The 16,860-nt window shown below is 36.9% G+C and overlaps 1 protein-coding gene across 4 annotated transcripts in view; it reads left to right on the forward strand.

Annotated features, from left to right (window-relative positions):
* The window catches only part of NEDD4 (NEDD4 E3 ubiquitin protein ligase), a 53,944-nt gene that overhangs the window by 17,496 nt on the left and 19,588 nt on the right, over positions 1-16,860 (forward strand). For 2 of the 4 annotated variants that reach the window (XM_051628220.1, XM_051628221.1), the window contains exons 1-2: positions 794-2,665; positions 16,021-16,071. In XM_051628220.1, coding sequence (XP_051484180.1) covers positions 1,151-2,665; positions 16,021-16,071 — 1,566 coding nt within the window. In that variant the 5' untranslated portion in view covers positions 794-1,150. The other 2 variants (XM_051628223.1, XM_051628222.1) reach the window with 2 other exon arrangements.

Here is a 16,860-nt window from a genome sequence, read left to right on the forward strand (position 1 = left end):
TTTTAGCAAAAAAATAACAACAAATGGGTAATTAGCTATGAATGCATGAGACAGTTAATATATTATAGTACAGAATAGCTTTATTCTGTAATTGTGCTTGGTACTTGTCTTTATTTCTGTGCATACTTGGCTCAGTGTTCTAAAGTTTGTGTAGCTGGTCATGTATTTGCAAGTCATATTGAACTCTAATGAATGTCCATTTATTGTGGGCTTCCAGCAAATAAGATGAGGCAGTTCACTTTGTAAGAACAGTTTGCTTCTTTCTATCTTTAACAGATGAAAATTGGAAAGGTTAAAATATAAAATAAAAGGTTAACATGGCTGGCTGAAAATAAATGCCAAATTATTGAGAATAGCTTGTTTGTGGTTCTAACTCAGTTGTATCTCACTGAAAATGGTGAAGTAATTGGCAGGAAAAGTTTCTACTATGTGCAGATCTTTATAAAGTATGATTGCTTAACAGCATATAGATTGTGAGAAAATGCCAGATTTCTTTCAAGTTTTATTTAAATAATGCAGAAAGACTTTCTTTTTAAGAGAGAGGAGGCTTATTTCACTGGTTTGTGCATAATTCAGACCTCAGCAGTTTGCTTGCATGGTTACTATTTGGAAATTCAATCCTAGACTTGATACTCAATTATATGGGACTTCATTCCTACCAACTTCCTGTAATTCTAAACCTATGGGTAAAAATATTAGTAGTCATACGCTGCTGAGGAAAGTACGGACACATTGACTCAGCTAGTGCAGCTGCAGCAGGAGTTGCTGCTTTAAACTTGGGAGTGCTGTAAGTTTGTTATTGTATTCATTTATGCAAATTACAGAAGATACACAAGGTCAGTTGTGTTGGTGAGTGTGTTGCAGCCGAGGTTGTTGGAACCTAAGTGCTTTGTAAATGAATGCTTTCTGACTGCAAGGAATCAAAGACGGTCCAGAAACTGCTGTTCAACGAGTGGCTGACTTATTTCAAGAGGTACAGTGGGGTTTTTTTAACACTATTATCTTGTAGAAATTAGGACAAAGACTGCAACTTTTATGGGCTTTTACTGTTGTGATGTGCTAGCTCTAGGTTCTGTGCAGCTGCCTATAGCCTTTCTGCTGAAGGATCTTTGTGGTTTTCATTTGCTAACATGCGTGGAAATGAGAACAAATGGCACGACGGTTAAGACTGCATTTTGCTACCCAAAGAAGCAACACAGATCCTTTGTCAGAAGCCTCTGAAGATGTTTTGGACAGTAACAACTGTGTGTACTTTAAAAAAGTGCAGAACTCTGCACCTAACGTTACACAAATGAAACTGACTTCTAGACAAGTTGCTCGTGCACCTGCAATGCAACAAGTAATTAATCAAGAGGAAAATGCAGCTATTTCTTCATTGCAAATAAAAAAGAGCACCTCACTGCAAATTTCTCTACAGTCAAGAAAGTATAGTGGATGTTTTCAGTCTGGTGATGCTGTAGCTGCTGGTGAAGACACTTCGTTCCTTGGTATTGGTAATGAAGGAAATTGTGGTGCTCGAATTGTGGTTGATTATCAATCCAACTATGGCCTTCTGAGCAGCAGTGCCCTGTGCAATGGCAGCCTTACCAGTATTGCAGCCAGTGACAGCGGATCCTTCAGCAGTGCTGGCAGTGACTACGGGTCATGTGCGAGTACCACAAGTGATGGAGGTTCATACAGTAACAGTGTCTTCAGCGACAGCAGTAGTAGCACTCTTTCAACAAGTGATGGTACTTTCTGTAGTAGTGTTGTACATGGAGATTCTTCATATAGGAGCAGTGCAAACAAATGTAATCCCTATAGGAACAACTCTTCTCAGGAGAATCTGTGTAGAAGTAATGCTACTTTTGATCAAGATGGTTTGTCAGTGAGAAAGAAGACTAAAATTCCACTGCGACGTTGTTCATCACTGGTTATTTTCCCTAGGAGTCCTTGCAGTACTCCTCCAGCTTCTCCAGTAAGCTCAAGTCAACTACCCCACAGAGGTGCCTTTCAAACATCCCATAAACTAATTATTTCTCCTAGTGACGTGGCACAAAAAGAAGATCACACCTTTTCCAAGGGATTCCTTTCAACAGCAATCAATGGACTTCGACTGTCTAAAACAGTTTGCCCTTCTGGCGAAGGCAGAGACGTTCGACCACTTTACTTGAATGCATCATTACAGGACAAAAGTCCAATTTTGAATGCTTCTGAGCAGGCCACTTGTAAAGAAGGTTCTGATGGCTTCTCATGTATTTCAGTTCATCTCACTCAAAGAGCATTTGCATTGAATAGTGAAATGGTTAATGGCTGTTGCAGTCCAGAGTTAAACCTGAACTCCAGTGCAAAATACCCTCCTTTAAAACTGGCACGTAGCACATCTGCATGTTTGCCCTCAAAAATAGATTCAGAATATCAGATTAACATAAATGAACTAGGAAGAACAAATGCACAGGCGAGCAAAACCCACCATGTTTTGCAAAGAAGTGTTTCGTTGGAAGGATCACATCAAAAAGTTTCTTGCTGTTTATCCAGCCCTAAATACAAGTGTCATAATGCAAGGACGTCTCAGTTGCACATACAGTTCAAACCTGGGAATGAAGGAAAACCAACTGGTGTTAAGAAAAGATACGGGACCTCTAAAAGAGAAATGTCTAGCACTTCTTTGTGGAGGCCCCATAAGGTGAGTGTTTTGGTTTATAGAAAAAACTGACAGTATTTTACAGCTTAAATTAAGTGGAAAATAATACAATTTACATTTGAGACCTAAACACAATGATTTCAGAATTTCCTAGTGGTGTCAAACTGTCACAATTGGCAAGTTTATTTTTATATTATTGGTAACGTTTGGTTTTTAAATTATTTTCTTAGAGTATGATAAATACAGTAGCATAGGTGAATACCTGTACTTAATACATTATAAACAATAATTTCCTGTTTACATTAACTCAAAGGGACTTTCTTGTCTAGTTTTCTAGACATGGGAGTTATGTAAACTTCAGATGAAGTTTTGTAGTTTTAAATACATCACTCCCAAATAAATTAAAAGTAATTACTAAAATTGCTTGTAAAAAGGGTAAAAATGAGTGGATTACTGTAGAGATTACTGTAGAGTCTTTTAGGTTTATTTCCTGTAGGCTTTTTTAATAGAACAGTTTGCTTTATGTAGAATTAAAGATAAGTAGTATTTGAGCAGAGAAAACTGTAAATACCATTTGTTTCTGTATACACCCTGAACCACAGGAATTTTCAGTTTCCTCTCTTTTTTTTTTCCTTCCAACCACTACTTCAGCCTGAGCAGTACACTGTAACTTAATACCTCTCCCAACAACATTGCTGTTCAAATTATAGTACTTGGGTCTAGAAGGCTTAAATATGTTTTTTTGGTAATGAAACTCATGTCCAACTAAACTGCAGAAGTGTGTTTGCTCTTTTTAACTCCGAAGGCAGTTCATAATATTAGTAAAGCATATACCAGACGAAATGTGAGGTTTTAGACTTATTTAAATAACATTCTGAAGACTTGAAGGGTACGAATATTATATATTAGCTTTAATTATTGCACTTTTTTGTTGAATCAGCATTCACAATTAATGTTTGCCAAAATTGTTTTAGGATCTCATTCTCTATGAATTGACACTACTACCATTTAACTAATATGCTTGTTTAAGGAAAAGGCTTTATGCCAAATATCTATAGGTATGACAATCCCTTTCTAAACTAGTCATATAACTACCTTGGAGGTATTAGCCTGTAATTTTTCAGCCTGTCATTTCCCTTAGAGTAGTGCCTGATGATTCTGCACTTTTTTTTTTACTTCCTTGGAGTTTCATACTACTTTATGGTTAAAGAGAGTTTGAAGAAAAACACACTTTCAGACGGGTAATCACTGTGCATCTTGTTTGGTGATTCCTCATCCCTAAAGCAAACTGTAAATTTGATGGTAAATTTCACAACAAGCACAAATAGATTATGACATATTTTAAGTAGCCTGGATCCAGTTATCTTTAAAAAGTATATTGTAAAAAGGAGAACATGTTGAGTCATGCACTTCAAGTACATATCTTGTCAACTTGCGCTTCTAGCCTTTGTGCTTAAGGGCAATTTATATGCAAGATATTTTATATTTTAATACTAAGTGAATTTTAATCGGTTCTAAATTTAGATAGAAAACAAGTTCAGGATTAGGTTGTTGGCAAACATTCCCAGAAAACCTGGTAGTACACCAGACTGACAATATTTATTTCAGTTCCCAGGAGCAGTGTTTACAGTGAATAGACACAAAATCTAGGAGACTTAACTGTTTAAAGCACTTGATAGTGTCTGTGGTAGTTGAGCATTTTTGACTGTGTTAACGTGCAGCATGTTTTAAGCTTCCTGAGTTCTTAAGATTTAATCTTCTGACTAGAACATGAGAGAGACAAGTTTAAAAATAAAAGAAAAAAGTGTCTGAATCCCAAATTGTTGTAGCTGTCTTGTACTTTTCATGTACTTGCAAATATTTAGAATTGTGCAATGTCTACATACAAATTAAAAAGATCTCTAATTTCAGAGAACTGGACACTAAAGGTTTCATAGCAGTGTACTTGTTTCAGGTTCCTTTATGCAACAACAGGCACGGGAGCCTTTCAGTCTTGAAATAGTCCTTTCAGTATTTACATAGAATTAGTTTTTATATCATGTCTTAAAACATGTTATCAATAAAAAAGATTCCCCTACCAAAGCAGGCAAAAACCATAGCTGACTTTATAGTAGTTCAGCAATTCACTGGAATAAAATAAATGCTATTCTGTTTGCTATTACACTCTGTGTGACCAATATAATAGATTCTATGGCAATAACTTAATTATGCAGGCCAGTTAATTATCATGGTGTATTGTGACTCATTTAAAAATAAACAACTCCCAAAATATTTCTCTTGACTCCAGTTAGTCTGGCCTAGTATATTGATATGCTGAGTCTGGGTTCAAATTTAACGAGTTGATACTGGAGTAGCATTTAGTAATGTCAGCTATCTGTACAGAGCAGTCATGAAATCAAATCAGTGCTTTGGTCAGAGACTCCAGAGTCTGAGGCAGCAAAAGGTCTAGGCATTCTTTTCTTACACTCCTGGCCTTCAGCCACCTCGTATCAGATTTCGTGCTTTCTATAATCAACAGCTTGTTAATAACTGACTTTGAGAAGGGGGAAAAAAAATGTATCAAAACACCATTTTTGTGACAACTGGCCTTGGATTGTTTAATTAGGTTGAAAAATGTGGAATGGTGGTGGCCCACATACCACTGCTGATCTTTACTGGAAACATATGGAGTAGGTTCTGCAGTAGATGATGGAATTTCATTTATGTGAAGCAGGAGGAAGAGGTAGTCAGTGGTTATAGGATTGAAAGTTGTCCTTGACTTTGTGTTTCTGTATTTGTTTTTTTCACTGCATCTGTCTCTTGCTTGGGCTACAAATAAATCTGCAACTAAAATGCCTTGACATCACAGGTGTGAACTGACAGGGTAGAAGTGAGTAAGGGAACAGTTTACATGTTGTTTTACGTATGTGAACTTTGAGATACAGAGCAAGGCAGAAACAGTGACTACAGTTCTACTTCCTGTGGAGCAAACTTTAAAAAAAGAAAAGCTGTGTTAATCTCTTCCACCAATAAAATATATGCTATTGATATTATCCATTTCTTCCCCATCAGTATCACTGCTGATAAGATAATATGAATGTTGTAATTGTACTTGCAAGTCTGTTGGAGCAACTGTATACCTTTAAATAATTTCTGTAACAGTTCAGGGAATAATAGTTTTACTATCCTCTTAATTACAAGTAATTTTACTCAAGTTTTGTCTCTAGTGAATCAAACACATTTTGAAGCAAAAATACCTACTTCAGAGGTGGTATAAAATAACAAAATATTTCTTCTACTGTTACAGTGTCTCTGAAGGAAACCTTTAGTTGGAACTCAAGCTTTTTTCACCAGGTTCTGGAACTCTGCCTTTTGTATTTGTAAAAGGAGATGCTATTTGAATATTTCAGTGCTAAATTTAAATTTTGTACAAACAGTAATTTGTGGGGGCTCTGTGTGAGGCTGTTTCTTTACACTAACTTATTTCCCAGCTGATCTGAACATGCTGAGGGGATTAGAACCTGTGCCTTGGAAGACCTTTATTCCCTTTATATATGATGCTGCACCACAAGTTAGCACTGAATAATAGTCCAAGGTTGCCTTATTGCTTGCATCTTCTTGAAATACAGATCTTCTGTCTTAGCAAAACTCCCTCACAGAAGATAACCAGGGAGAAGTGCCAAGAGAAGGGGAAGAAGACAACTGTGACTTATCTCCATCTTTGTGTATTGAGCAAAGGGGCTGCACAGGTATTGGCAGTGAGGCAGAAGAAAGGCAGGTGAAGCAAAAGATTATAGAGGCAACATAAGGCAAAGCACGAATTGACATCTCTTTATGCTATTGTGTTATGATAACCTCATCACCTAATTATGTTCATATTGTCCAGTATTGCCTATCTTGAGGGATCATGTTACAGGACTGTCTGTGGCACGTTGCTGTGTCATGGAAGTTTAGTCAAGGAGAAAGGGGGCTGAAAGGAAGGAGGTGTGTTTCTGAGGAACCACAGTGACAACTGTGTTAGACTTAGATCGTATCTTGCTATTTATATTGTCTCTCAGACAATTTTTAGAAGTTGGAGCATCAGAGCAGTCAAGGGAAGACAAAAGAAACTGTTAATCACTGTAGTTAACAATTTATAATTAGTTGTTGTGATCTCCTACTTTCATCCCTTGTATAACGATGACCTGTAGTGTTTTGATAACTTGTACTGATTTCATCTGTTTTCCATCTTGTTTTAATGCAGAATTTTTTTACAGCTTCTTCTCCACTTTTCTTCTTGCCTTTAGCTTTTGAATAGCAAACATCTTCAGGGGAGGAAAAAGATTGCACACAAATTAAGTGATAAATCTTACAGCCAAGACTAGTTTGAACAGTTGATGTGTGGAAGCATTAGCAGAGGAATCAATCAATTAATATTATTTGATATCAACTCCATCCCTAAATTTTTTTGTCAGTGTTAGTAAGTTGTATTTGGCAGCAGTAAACCATATGTGACTTTTAAAATATCATCATGCTCTTAAGGAATATCTGGTCTGTAGCGGAACATTTGAATACACTGTATTTCAAAGCTCTAGCACTTTGTAGTCACCAGCAAGCACTACATGTACATATTGAGGAGGAGTTTTATTGTACTCTGTACAAATTATGATTAACCTCATTCTGTTTGTAGTCTGCCGCTTGAACTGAGTTTGGGTAGGTTTCCCATGCTAACAAAAGGGTAAACCGAAATTGCAAAACTATGCAGAGCAGAGCTCCTGAAACAGTGTGTATATATATAAATATTTAACTATCTGGCCTTCACGTTGATTCACATGCTTTTTAATCTATCATAAGAGAGTGGGAAGCATTGGTGGTATGGCTTCTTTGAAATAGTCACAAGCTATAGTTACTCTGTCTTGTAAAGCTTAGTATAAATTTAAGGATGTGTTTAAAGTAAAATTGGTTCCCAAGGCAAGGTAAGAGACCTTCTTTCCTTTACCCCTGACTTGCAAAATAACTTGCAGGCTTTCAGATATGAGACCATGATCATAGTTAGATTTTTTTTTTTGGTGGTACATCCTTTCTGTTTTCTTTGAGAAATTAGATCAACACTTTGGTTAAACAAAAAATAATTTATTGGGAAATATGATTATGATGATGTAGAAATAGTATTTGAAAGCATTATAGCATAAAACAGAAGCCCTTAATAAAACTAACAGTACCTGCTTGTGTTCTTACAAGAACTGTGAACAAGCTCAGCTATGAAATTGTTGAAATTATAACTATAATAAATAATCTTTTAATTTATTAAGATTTCCTTATTCAAGGAAGATGGTGAGTAGTATGCCAGTATTTTTAAATGACCAAAAGGGGACAGGGTAGTGCAACAGACTAGTCTGGAAGAAATAGTACTTGGAATATAGTAGCCATGTGACACATTTTGTGTTTACAAGGAGGAAAACTGAGCACTGCTTTCATAAGAGGAAGTTTTGTCTTACAAGTCAAAGTAAGCAATGACATGTGAAGATGGGGGAGCCTGGGTAATGCAGGACTTTGAGCTTTTCAAAATAAATGACAAGGACCCGTAGCAGAAATTCTGAAAAATACTCTCAAAACATAAGTGCAGGAAAAAGCTCCCTTATTGATGACAACTAATTAAAAGATAAGAAACGAAAGTGAGAATTAAATTGTCACCTCTGAAGTTGCATAAAGTCTCATGGTAGTGGGTGACTAGACAATGGAAGGGACAATTTGAAAATCAGTGTTGATAAACGCCAAGTACTGCACACAGAGGAAAAACTGTTAATGATGCATGTGTGATAATGGTCTCCCATACTGGTCAGGAAATGGTTTATGTCATGGTGAGTGCCTCGCTGAAAATATCAGCTAAAATCTTGTTTACAGTTGAAAGGCAAATAGAAGGTTAGGATTTATTAGGAAAGGAACAAACTAACACAATTAAAACCACCAATATGGAGTTGTACAAATCCACACACTTGCATGGATTGCGTATTTCTGGTCATCCTTTTTCAGAAAGCATGTATCACAGAATTAGAAAAATACCAAGAAGGGTCAGAAGATTTGAATAGCTTTTATATGAGGAGATGTTATGTAGGCCAAGGCTTTGGCGGGGGGGGGGGGGGAAAGAAAGAGGTATAAAGGGAGTTTCATGAAGCTATAGTTCAGGGGAGGTGAATTTAAACAGAGAATCCACTCATAGAACAAGCATCTTCTCTTATATGTTGCTGAGCTTACTGCTGAAAGATGTGCATACTAAAAGTGAAAATGGATTTCAAGAAGAGATAAGTTGAAGTCTATCAAAGGGTATGAAATTCTCAATTATGTATTTTAACATCAGGATCAAGAAGTTCATGCCCACTTATTCATTAGAAACTGGGGGGTATATCAGAGGAAATACTATTCTTAACTGCTGCTTTTATTATTTCCTTAAGCATCTGCTCTTGGCCATTACTGGGGAAAGGATACAAGGCTACGCGGAGCGTTAATCTACCCGCTAGGCTCTTTGGTGCCTGCTCAGCCCCTGCAGCCACCTAGGATCAAATGGTAGAAATGCTCTTTCAAGTTCTCACCTCATCCTGGGATAGGAGTGTTCTTCTGTGTTCAACACATGTTTTCTCATCTTCCAGAAGTGGATGAATTTCACAGATGGAGCAAGCAAGCAAAACGGTCTGGCCTTTTCAGGCGAGTCATTTGCTTACAACTGACTTTCACCCTTGTCCGAAGGGTGCCCTGCGTTTCTGTTAAGTGTCTCTGTTTAAGTGAACTTTCTTCCTCACTCCCTGTGACGAACAGGACATGCTCATTTGGGAATGCAGCCAGCAAAATACTTGTAGCTCATTTCAGTGTTACTTTATGGATCAGTAATAATCCCTGTTTCAAGAGGGTACATAACTCTTTCTTCCCATCGTGGCAGTTTACAGTAAAGTGAAAAGTCTACAGATGTAGTTATTGTTTGAGACCTTGGGCCACTTTAAGCTGTATCAACTGGAACATAAGCAAACAGAATTTAAGAAGGACATTGGCGAGCTTCTGGCTGAAATTACATACAAACTTGAATTGGTGTCATTGAAGTTAGGGCATATTAAAATGCAAATGGGACACTAGTTATTCAGTAAGAGGAATGTGGGAAGAAACAGAACTGGATTATTTTAGACCTAGATTTCTCTGGCAATCAGTGATTTTCCTAGCATAAGGGAGAAGGTCTTATTCAGTAATGTGAAAGCACAAGGACTTTTTGAAGAAAAGTTTCCAAAATTTATTATGAACATAACTTACTTTAATAGAATTTCTACCTTAGCCAGTTGTACTAATAATTTGTTTCTAGTGGGTTAGATTTGGGACAAATATTGAACTTGCAAGGAATAAATCCAGAGTGTCTAACATCTGGCAAATTATAGGCAAATAAAAGCCATGTCTAGTGTGGGAACTGTAATGTAATTTTAGTAAGAAATGTTGTAGAGCTTATCCAAAATAAACAGTAAAACTGCTTTTGTTGTAAAAGTAATTGTGAGAGGATTATCTGTGTTATAGTTGCCTTGTGTCCTAGAGATTGAGGCGTCAAAGGTCAGTTCATGCAGACTGGTCCTGGACAGATAGGTTTTATAATTTGAGCATAGCACAGTTTAAGACAAACTTAAGTTCTGTTGTAGCCAGGTCATCTGTGTCATTAGACTTGGAACTGGGAGAGGTCAAAGGTAGAGCTCAGGGCTCCTGTTAAGATCAGCAGCAGCTGAAGATGAAGGCCAAGTGCAGAAGAGCTAGGAAAAATGCAGCGCGGCTGTCATGGGCCACCAGCTGTCTACTGGGGCAAAGGTGCTGGGGATGCCTGAGTCAGTGCTGATGTTGAATTTGGATCAACAGTAGCTGGGAACAGTAGGCTTAAGAATGTTTTTTGAAATGCTGGAGCAGAGTGAGGCCATTCAGCCTGCATCCAGAGCTGCTGTAGGTCTGTGTTTGCAGACATTTGTTAGAAGGGGTCAGTTCCTTGTACAGCCTGGGTTGACTATTCAAGTTCATATTTAGGGCTGGAAAAATCAGCTTCCAGGCTCAACCTGATTTTGTGCATCTGTGTGGAACTGTACTGGCACTAATAAAGTTCCCATGAGTGAAACTATGATGCAGAGATGCTCTAATTGCCTGCCTGCCTTTTGAAGGCAAATTGTTTGTTGGGGGTTTAGCCTTATTTTTTTTTTTTTTAAGTCTCTTTATTCCCTCTGAATAACAAGAAGCTCACTGTGTGTTGAGTCCTTTGGCTGAGTGTATTAATTAGAAAATGTGTTTAGTATCTCTCATACCTGTTGTTTCAGTTGCTTATTTCAGGGAGGAAATTATACCTGCAGTTTAATGTTTGATAGGGGTTAAACTTTTTGACTGTGTTAAGCTGTATAGTGTTAACTGGGGAAGGTACAAGTGCACCTGGAATTGTTACTACAAGAGTTTGTTATTCAAACTTTATTTGAAGTCCTAAGATTTGGTACAAAAGCTTCCATAAATAGATGCAGATTTTCTGTGTTTTCATACTACTATGAAGTTAACTGACTTGATGTCTGGAATGGCTTGTCAAAATACTACCTAATTAAGTATTTGGTACTGTTTTCTGAATATTTTTTTTGAGTGTTGGCTGGTTTAATATAGGAAGCCAAATCTGGGTTGGCTCTTGGCTTTTCATGAAATGTAATATTCCTGCTTTTTATATAGTAGCTTATTTGACACATCTGTTCATAAAACCAAAGGAACTCAAATTTCTGATGAATAAAACATAGGCATTACTAGCTTTTGACTTGTTTACTGTTTATGTTGTGCTTAAGTATGCTTCTGTTGTATTAGATGACTTCTTGTCTTCCTGTGACCTGTGAAGATTAGTTTTTGCATGCAAAAAAAAGCTATCTTACATCCCTTTGTTAATGAACCTTCTAGCACAAGTTCGCAAAGTAGCAAACACTGAGTGGATTAATATACGAATGTTATGAAATTACTCTAGACTGTGAACTTTAAATGAAGCTTTCTGTAAGGTATTGGTTTTATTGTGCAAGCTAAAAATGGAGAAAGAAATGATTTTGCTCTGGTCTTTGTAGAGAAGCAGTTCTCTGAAAATATCTTTGGAAGTGAGGGAGAATTAGTGAAAATAACTTTGGTGTCACTTCTAAATTCTGTCTGTTAAACAGATGGTAAAACTGCTGAGGCATGTTATGCTGACATCTTGCTGTTGAAGCAGCCAGCAGAGCTGAAGGTCCTGCAGAAACATGTTGTATAATAACCATTGATCTAATAGTTAATATTTTCTTCTGTTTTGAAAATGCTGATAGGTTCTTATGTCTCACTATCAGAGATAGCTGATGATAGATTGCAACTAAAAAGAAATGCCTATTTGTCATTTAAACAAATAACCCCCCCTCACCATCTACCTCTCCCTCTTTAAAATACAGGAGACTGGGACTTTCATGAATTTCATGCAACAAAGTTTTTCTTGCTTTGCAGGACAGAAAAAACACTTTTAGAATCTGTGAATTTGGTAAGATCTTAACGTGATAATTGAATTCTGCTTTTTTGAAGCTGTTATTTTCCCATGATGAATAGCATATGCTGGCAGTATTTTGTGGAAGGAAAAAAAAGCTCACTTTTCTCAATGCAGAGCTAAGAGAACTAAATAATATACTCAGTGCAGCATGAAAAGAAAAATACTTGAAGTTGCTAGTGTAGCTCTGGAAAGTTGGATTTATTTTTTTTTTCATTCTCATCAAGCTTGTAATGAATGGTCATGTTTGGGTGTTTAAGCAAGAAGAATGTTGGTTTTATAAGGGATCTATTGAGCTCTTGTTTTCTTAAGCAGCGATAGTCCAGATCACTGTTTGTTTTTTCAATTTGAATTGATACTTTATATTCCCTCCATTAAAAGCTGAATGCTTTCTCATTTTGCCATACAGCTGTAGATTTCCATGCAAAGACTGACTTCTGCACAGCTAGCTGTTAGTTTAGTCAGAAAGACTGGGAATATACTTCAGTTCTAATTGATGCACTAACACCAACAGAAATTAGTCACAAAGGTTGGTAAGAGAAAATACCTGTTACTTCAACACCCTAGTTTTATACAAGAGCTGTTTCAAAAGGCACTGTGGTGGATCCATCAATTAAGAAAGGCATTAAATTCAGTTAAACTATGGTTAATGTTCTCAGTACTGCTCTTAAGTCTGTGACTTAGATAAGCATGTCTTTTTAAAATCTGCTTTTATCTGATTTCTGGTAGGAATTGCAGAAAAAAAATCCAAAATATTGACTGTTAAGGCTTAAGTATATATTTACAAAATACATGAAAATTAGTTTTGGACTGGATTACTTTCAGTGCTTTTCCTCTTTGAGCACTTGCTTTGGTGTTGCAGTAGAGTTCTTTAAGTGTGTTGTATACAGCAGCTGTCTGTTCTCACATGTTTTTAATAACTTTCTATAGACTAAACCAATGAATCCATAAAATAGAAGGGCTCTTTGTTAGTCTGCTATATCATTAATTGAGGTTTATGCACTTACGGTTTGGCAAGCAGGAAGTTTGACTTTTCTGGCTGTTAAGAAACTAAAAGTTGACAAGAACAACCTACCCACTTGTCTGTCTTGAAAAAACTGGGATGCCTGCTCTCACAAAACAGAGATCCAAACAGTTTCAACTCCATTGATGTTTATTTGTTAATGTGTGTGATGTCTGTTTCAAAGCTTCTTTGGCACTTCTTTGAAGGCAGTAAGTCAGCTTACCATAGTGAGGCACATTGCTAAAGAGCATTCCTGCTATCTGATCTATGTATTAGTTGTTTGGAGGTCAACAAAAATCTCCACTGGAGGATTTTACTGTCTGGCTGGAGGAGAAAGTACTGTTAAAGGTTGGTTATCGAGGCTAGCTCAGCTAAAAATAGCAGGAGAGACAGCAGAGTAATAAAGTGAAGACCAGGAGCCTGTTCTAAAATAATGCTAGTAACAAACACAATGTTCTAAGGTTTTCTAAGATACAGCAGACTTTTGTCCCACATTCCAGTAATTTATTTGAAAGGCATGTTCCACTTGAGCATTGCCAAGAACTCTACAAATACTGAGCCTTTTAACATGTCCAAGGTATGTGCTGTGCCATTTAAAAAAAAAAAAAAAAACAACCAAAAACCTCATCGGCAAAATGATAGCTGTATTTTTCCAGAAGCTTGTGGTCTATAATAATACAGAAAGTTTTCCCTCAGTAGTTCAAAGAAGCTTCAGGCTCTTCAGGTATGAAAAAACTTACAGCTTTCTATCTCAAATGAGTTTGTAAACTAAAAAGGTGGGTATTCTCTTTTCTGTTTTTATTTCCTCTTCCCCTCCACCCCCTAATCTGAATGTAAGACGTACATAACTTGAAATTTAATTTGGAGTGTGTATCTGTAGATTTCTAGCCTGTTATTGTCTATGACAGGCTGTGCAGTCTAGTTGTGCTTTTTGGAGGTGTAAAATTTAGAGCTTGTACCAGTGGGAGGCATTGGTTCTCCATATACATGTATGATTTAAAGCTGAAATGGACAAACTTTGGACAACAGAGCTAAGGAAAAAAAGGTACTGGAATTATTAAATCTTCTGAGAAGCCCCAATAACCTTTAATATCAGAAATGTCTGAATGGAGAGTGCTGCTAATGGGTAAAAGAAAGAGAAGAATTGGAATGGAGTTTTAACACTGTAAAACTTGGCATTGAAAATTAAGAATACAGGTGTGCTAGAAGAAGGTGAAACACACGGCTTTGCTCTGAGGTGAAGAGATGTGAGCAAGATGCAGAGCCTTATGGTGGAATATTTTATGGAAGAAGGTCATCAGAATCCGTGGGTGATGAGTTTGGGTAAAAGCTTGTGGCATACAGAAAGATTTGGGAAGGGATAGACACCAAATCTTTTGTTAGCTGGAAAAATCAGGAAGACTAGAAATCCAGAGGCTGCACAGGCTACACTGTTGAAGACTTTCACAGTCCCTTACTCTGTCTATGCAAAAAAGTTTAGTTTTGTAATATAGTATAGATTTTTTGAAAATGCCATAACTTATACACACCTTGTAAATTTCATGTCCTCTTCATTTTAGCACACAGGCAGTGATAGGTCTTCATGTTAAATGATCCATATGAATAATTTTCCTGCTTTTGTGGAGGTTTGCAAAGGTTTTCAAATCACAAATTAACTTGGAACAACTCAGCATGTGCTCCAATAATCCAGTAAGAAGTCAAGTAGAGTACCTGGACTGTTGGCCAGTACTGAAATTACCTGTGTAAACTACGAAAATCTTAATTTCTTTGGCAGGCAAAAAGATCAAGAGCAAATTGTACAATGATACCAAGTATTGCCAGTCCCTCCTCTTTTACTACAACATAGGCTGGAGGGAATCCAGCTGCAGAGTTGTTGCAGTCATAATCTGGTTGTAGTTGGACAGTCAAGACATCCAAGGGCAGAATCTTTCCAATTTTAGTTATTGAAACTGAACTCTGCAATGTGTGTGGGCAAATTGTATTTTTCGTAGATATAACAAATTATAGCACATTTTCAGATGTCAACAGGAATGTCAGGCAGGGGGCAGGGGATATGCCAAATTTCAATTTCCTGCTGCCAGGCTTGGGACCACTGGAATTGCTGGAAAATACAAAGCACTTATCACAGATAACAAATATTTTTACTTCATCATATTTTTTGATAGTAGCTGTATTATTTTGAAAACAAAATTTTTCTTCTATGTACTTGTTTTAAACAGCTGCCTAGTCTTAGAGAAATTCTCATGCACTCCCAGGAGAGGTTTTTTGTTCTGTCTTCATCTGTGATAGATGTTTAGTTGCTTAAGCATATACCAAAACAATGAATTTATTGTAACAACTAAGGGGAAAAGTGTCTTTACTCTTCAGGATCAAAACTGGAAGAGGGGAGATTTAGGTTAGACATTAGGAGGAAATTCTTCAGTGTGTGAGTGGTGAGACACTGGCACAGGTTGCCCTGGAAGGTTGTGGAAGCCCCATTCCTGGGAGTGTTGAAGGGCAGGTTGGATGGGGCTTGGAGCAACCTGGTCTAGTGACAGGTGTCCTTGCCCATGCAGGGGGGTGGGAACTAGATGAGCTTTAAGGTCCCTTCCAACCAAAGCCATTCTATGATTCTGCTGGCGATGCTCACAGTCTCAGTCCTGACACTGAATTACTCTCTCCTGGTTTAGTAGCATTAGATGATATAATTTAAAAACCAATTAAAATCTGCACCCCCAGCTGCTTCAAACCTCATTTATTTTGAGGAAGGCAAAACTGTCCAAGACTGAGTGTTCTGTCAAATCGAAAGTTTCTTCAAATTCTTAGGAATCATTGCTGTGCTATCAGGGCTTTGGAACAATGTTTTCAAAACACTTTGCAACTTTAATTTTGTTTTGTTTTGTTTATTTTTATTTCCTATAGACGCGAGATGACTTTCTTGGGCAAGTGGATATTCCTCTGTATCAGTTACCGGTTTGTATTTATTGTTTGTTCTTGTTTTAAGACTCTAAAAGGGAAAAAATATTATTTATGCAACTATATTGGTCATCTAAGGAAGTTAACCATATTGATAATATAAGTGATTAAATTCTCCTGCTCTGTGGGGTTCTTGTTTTGTTTTCTTTTGTGGATTTGTTGGAGGTTTTTTATTGCTGATGTTTATTTAAAAATGTAGGTTACCTTCTGTTTAAATACTGGTTTCTGCTGCTCCAAGAGTTAGGAGTGATTTTAAGTTTTTCAAGAATAAAAAGACAAGGTTTGAAAGTCTTAAAGACAAGAAGAGATAGTAATTATTGTCATATTTCTTAAAATATTTTCTTTAAAGTCTATAAACTTTTAATATTCCTAATTCCCATGAACAGATATAGAAGAGGGTAAATGGGAAATACAGCTAGTGTTGCTTTGTACATTTAAAACAAAATATTTTAAGTTTTTTGTATGCCTTTTGAAAAGCACATTTTTAAAGAAAGATCGTCAAGAACTTTGGAATAAGTAAGCCTTTTCATTTTCTTCTGAGGTCTCAAAACATTAGCAAATACTAGCAGATTTGTCAGCATTTAAAGATAAGTTAACAACCATGGCAAAACCTTTCCAAAAGCAGTTGTTCTTTCATTCTGGTAAGAACCATGTCAGGAGTAGTTAGAGATATGGCCTGTTTCCTACTGCAGCTGGGATGCAAGAATCAAGCTAACTTCCTCAGTCAGGTGGGTTGGCCATAATGTCCCTCTGGGGAAGACACTCTGTTTTCACATCCCACTAATA

The sequence above is a fragment of the Apus apus genome, chromosome 10, assembly GCF_020740795.1.
Source record: "Apus apus isolate bApuApu2 chromosome 10, bApuApu2.pri.cur, whole genome shotgun sequence".
Lineage (NCBI taxonomy): Eukaryota > Metazoa > Chordata > Aves > Apodiformes > Apodidae > Apus > Apus apus.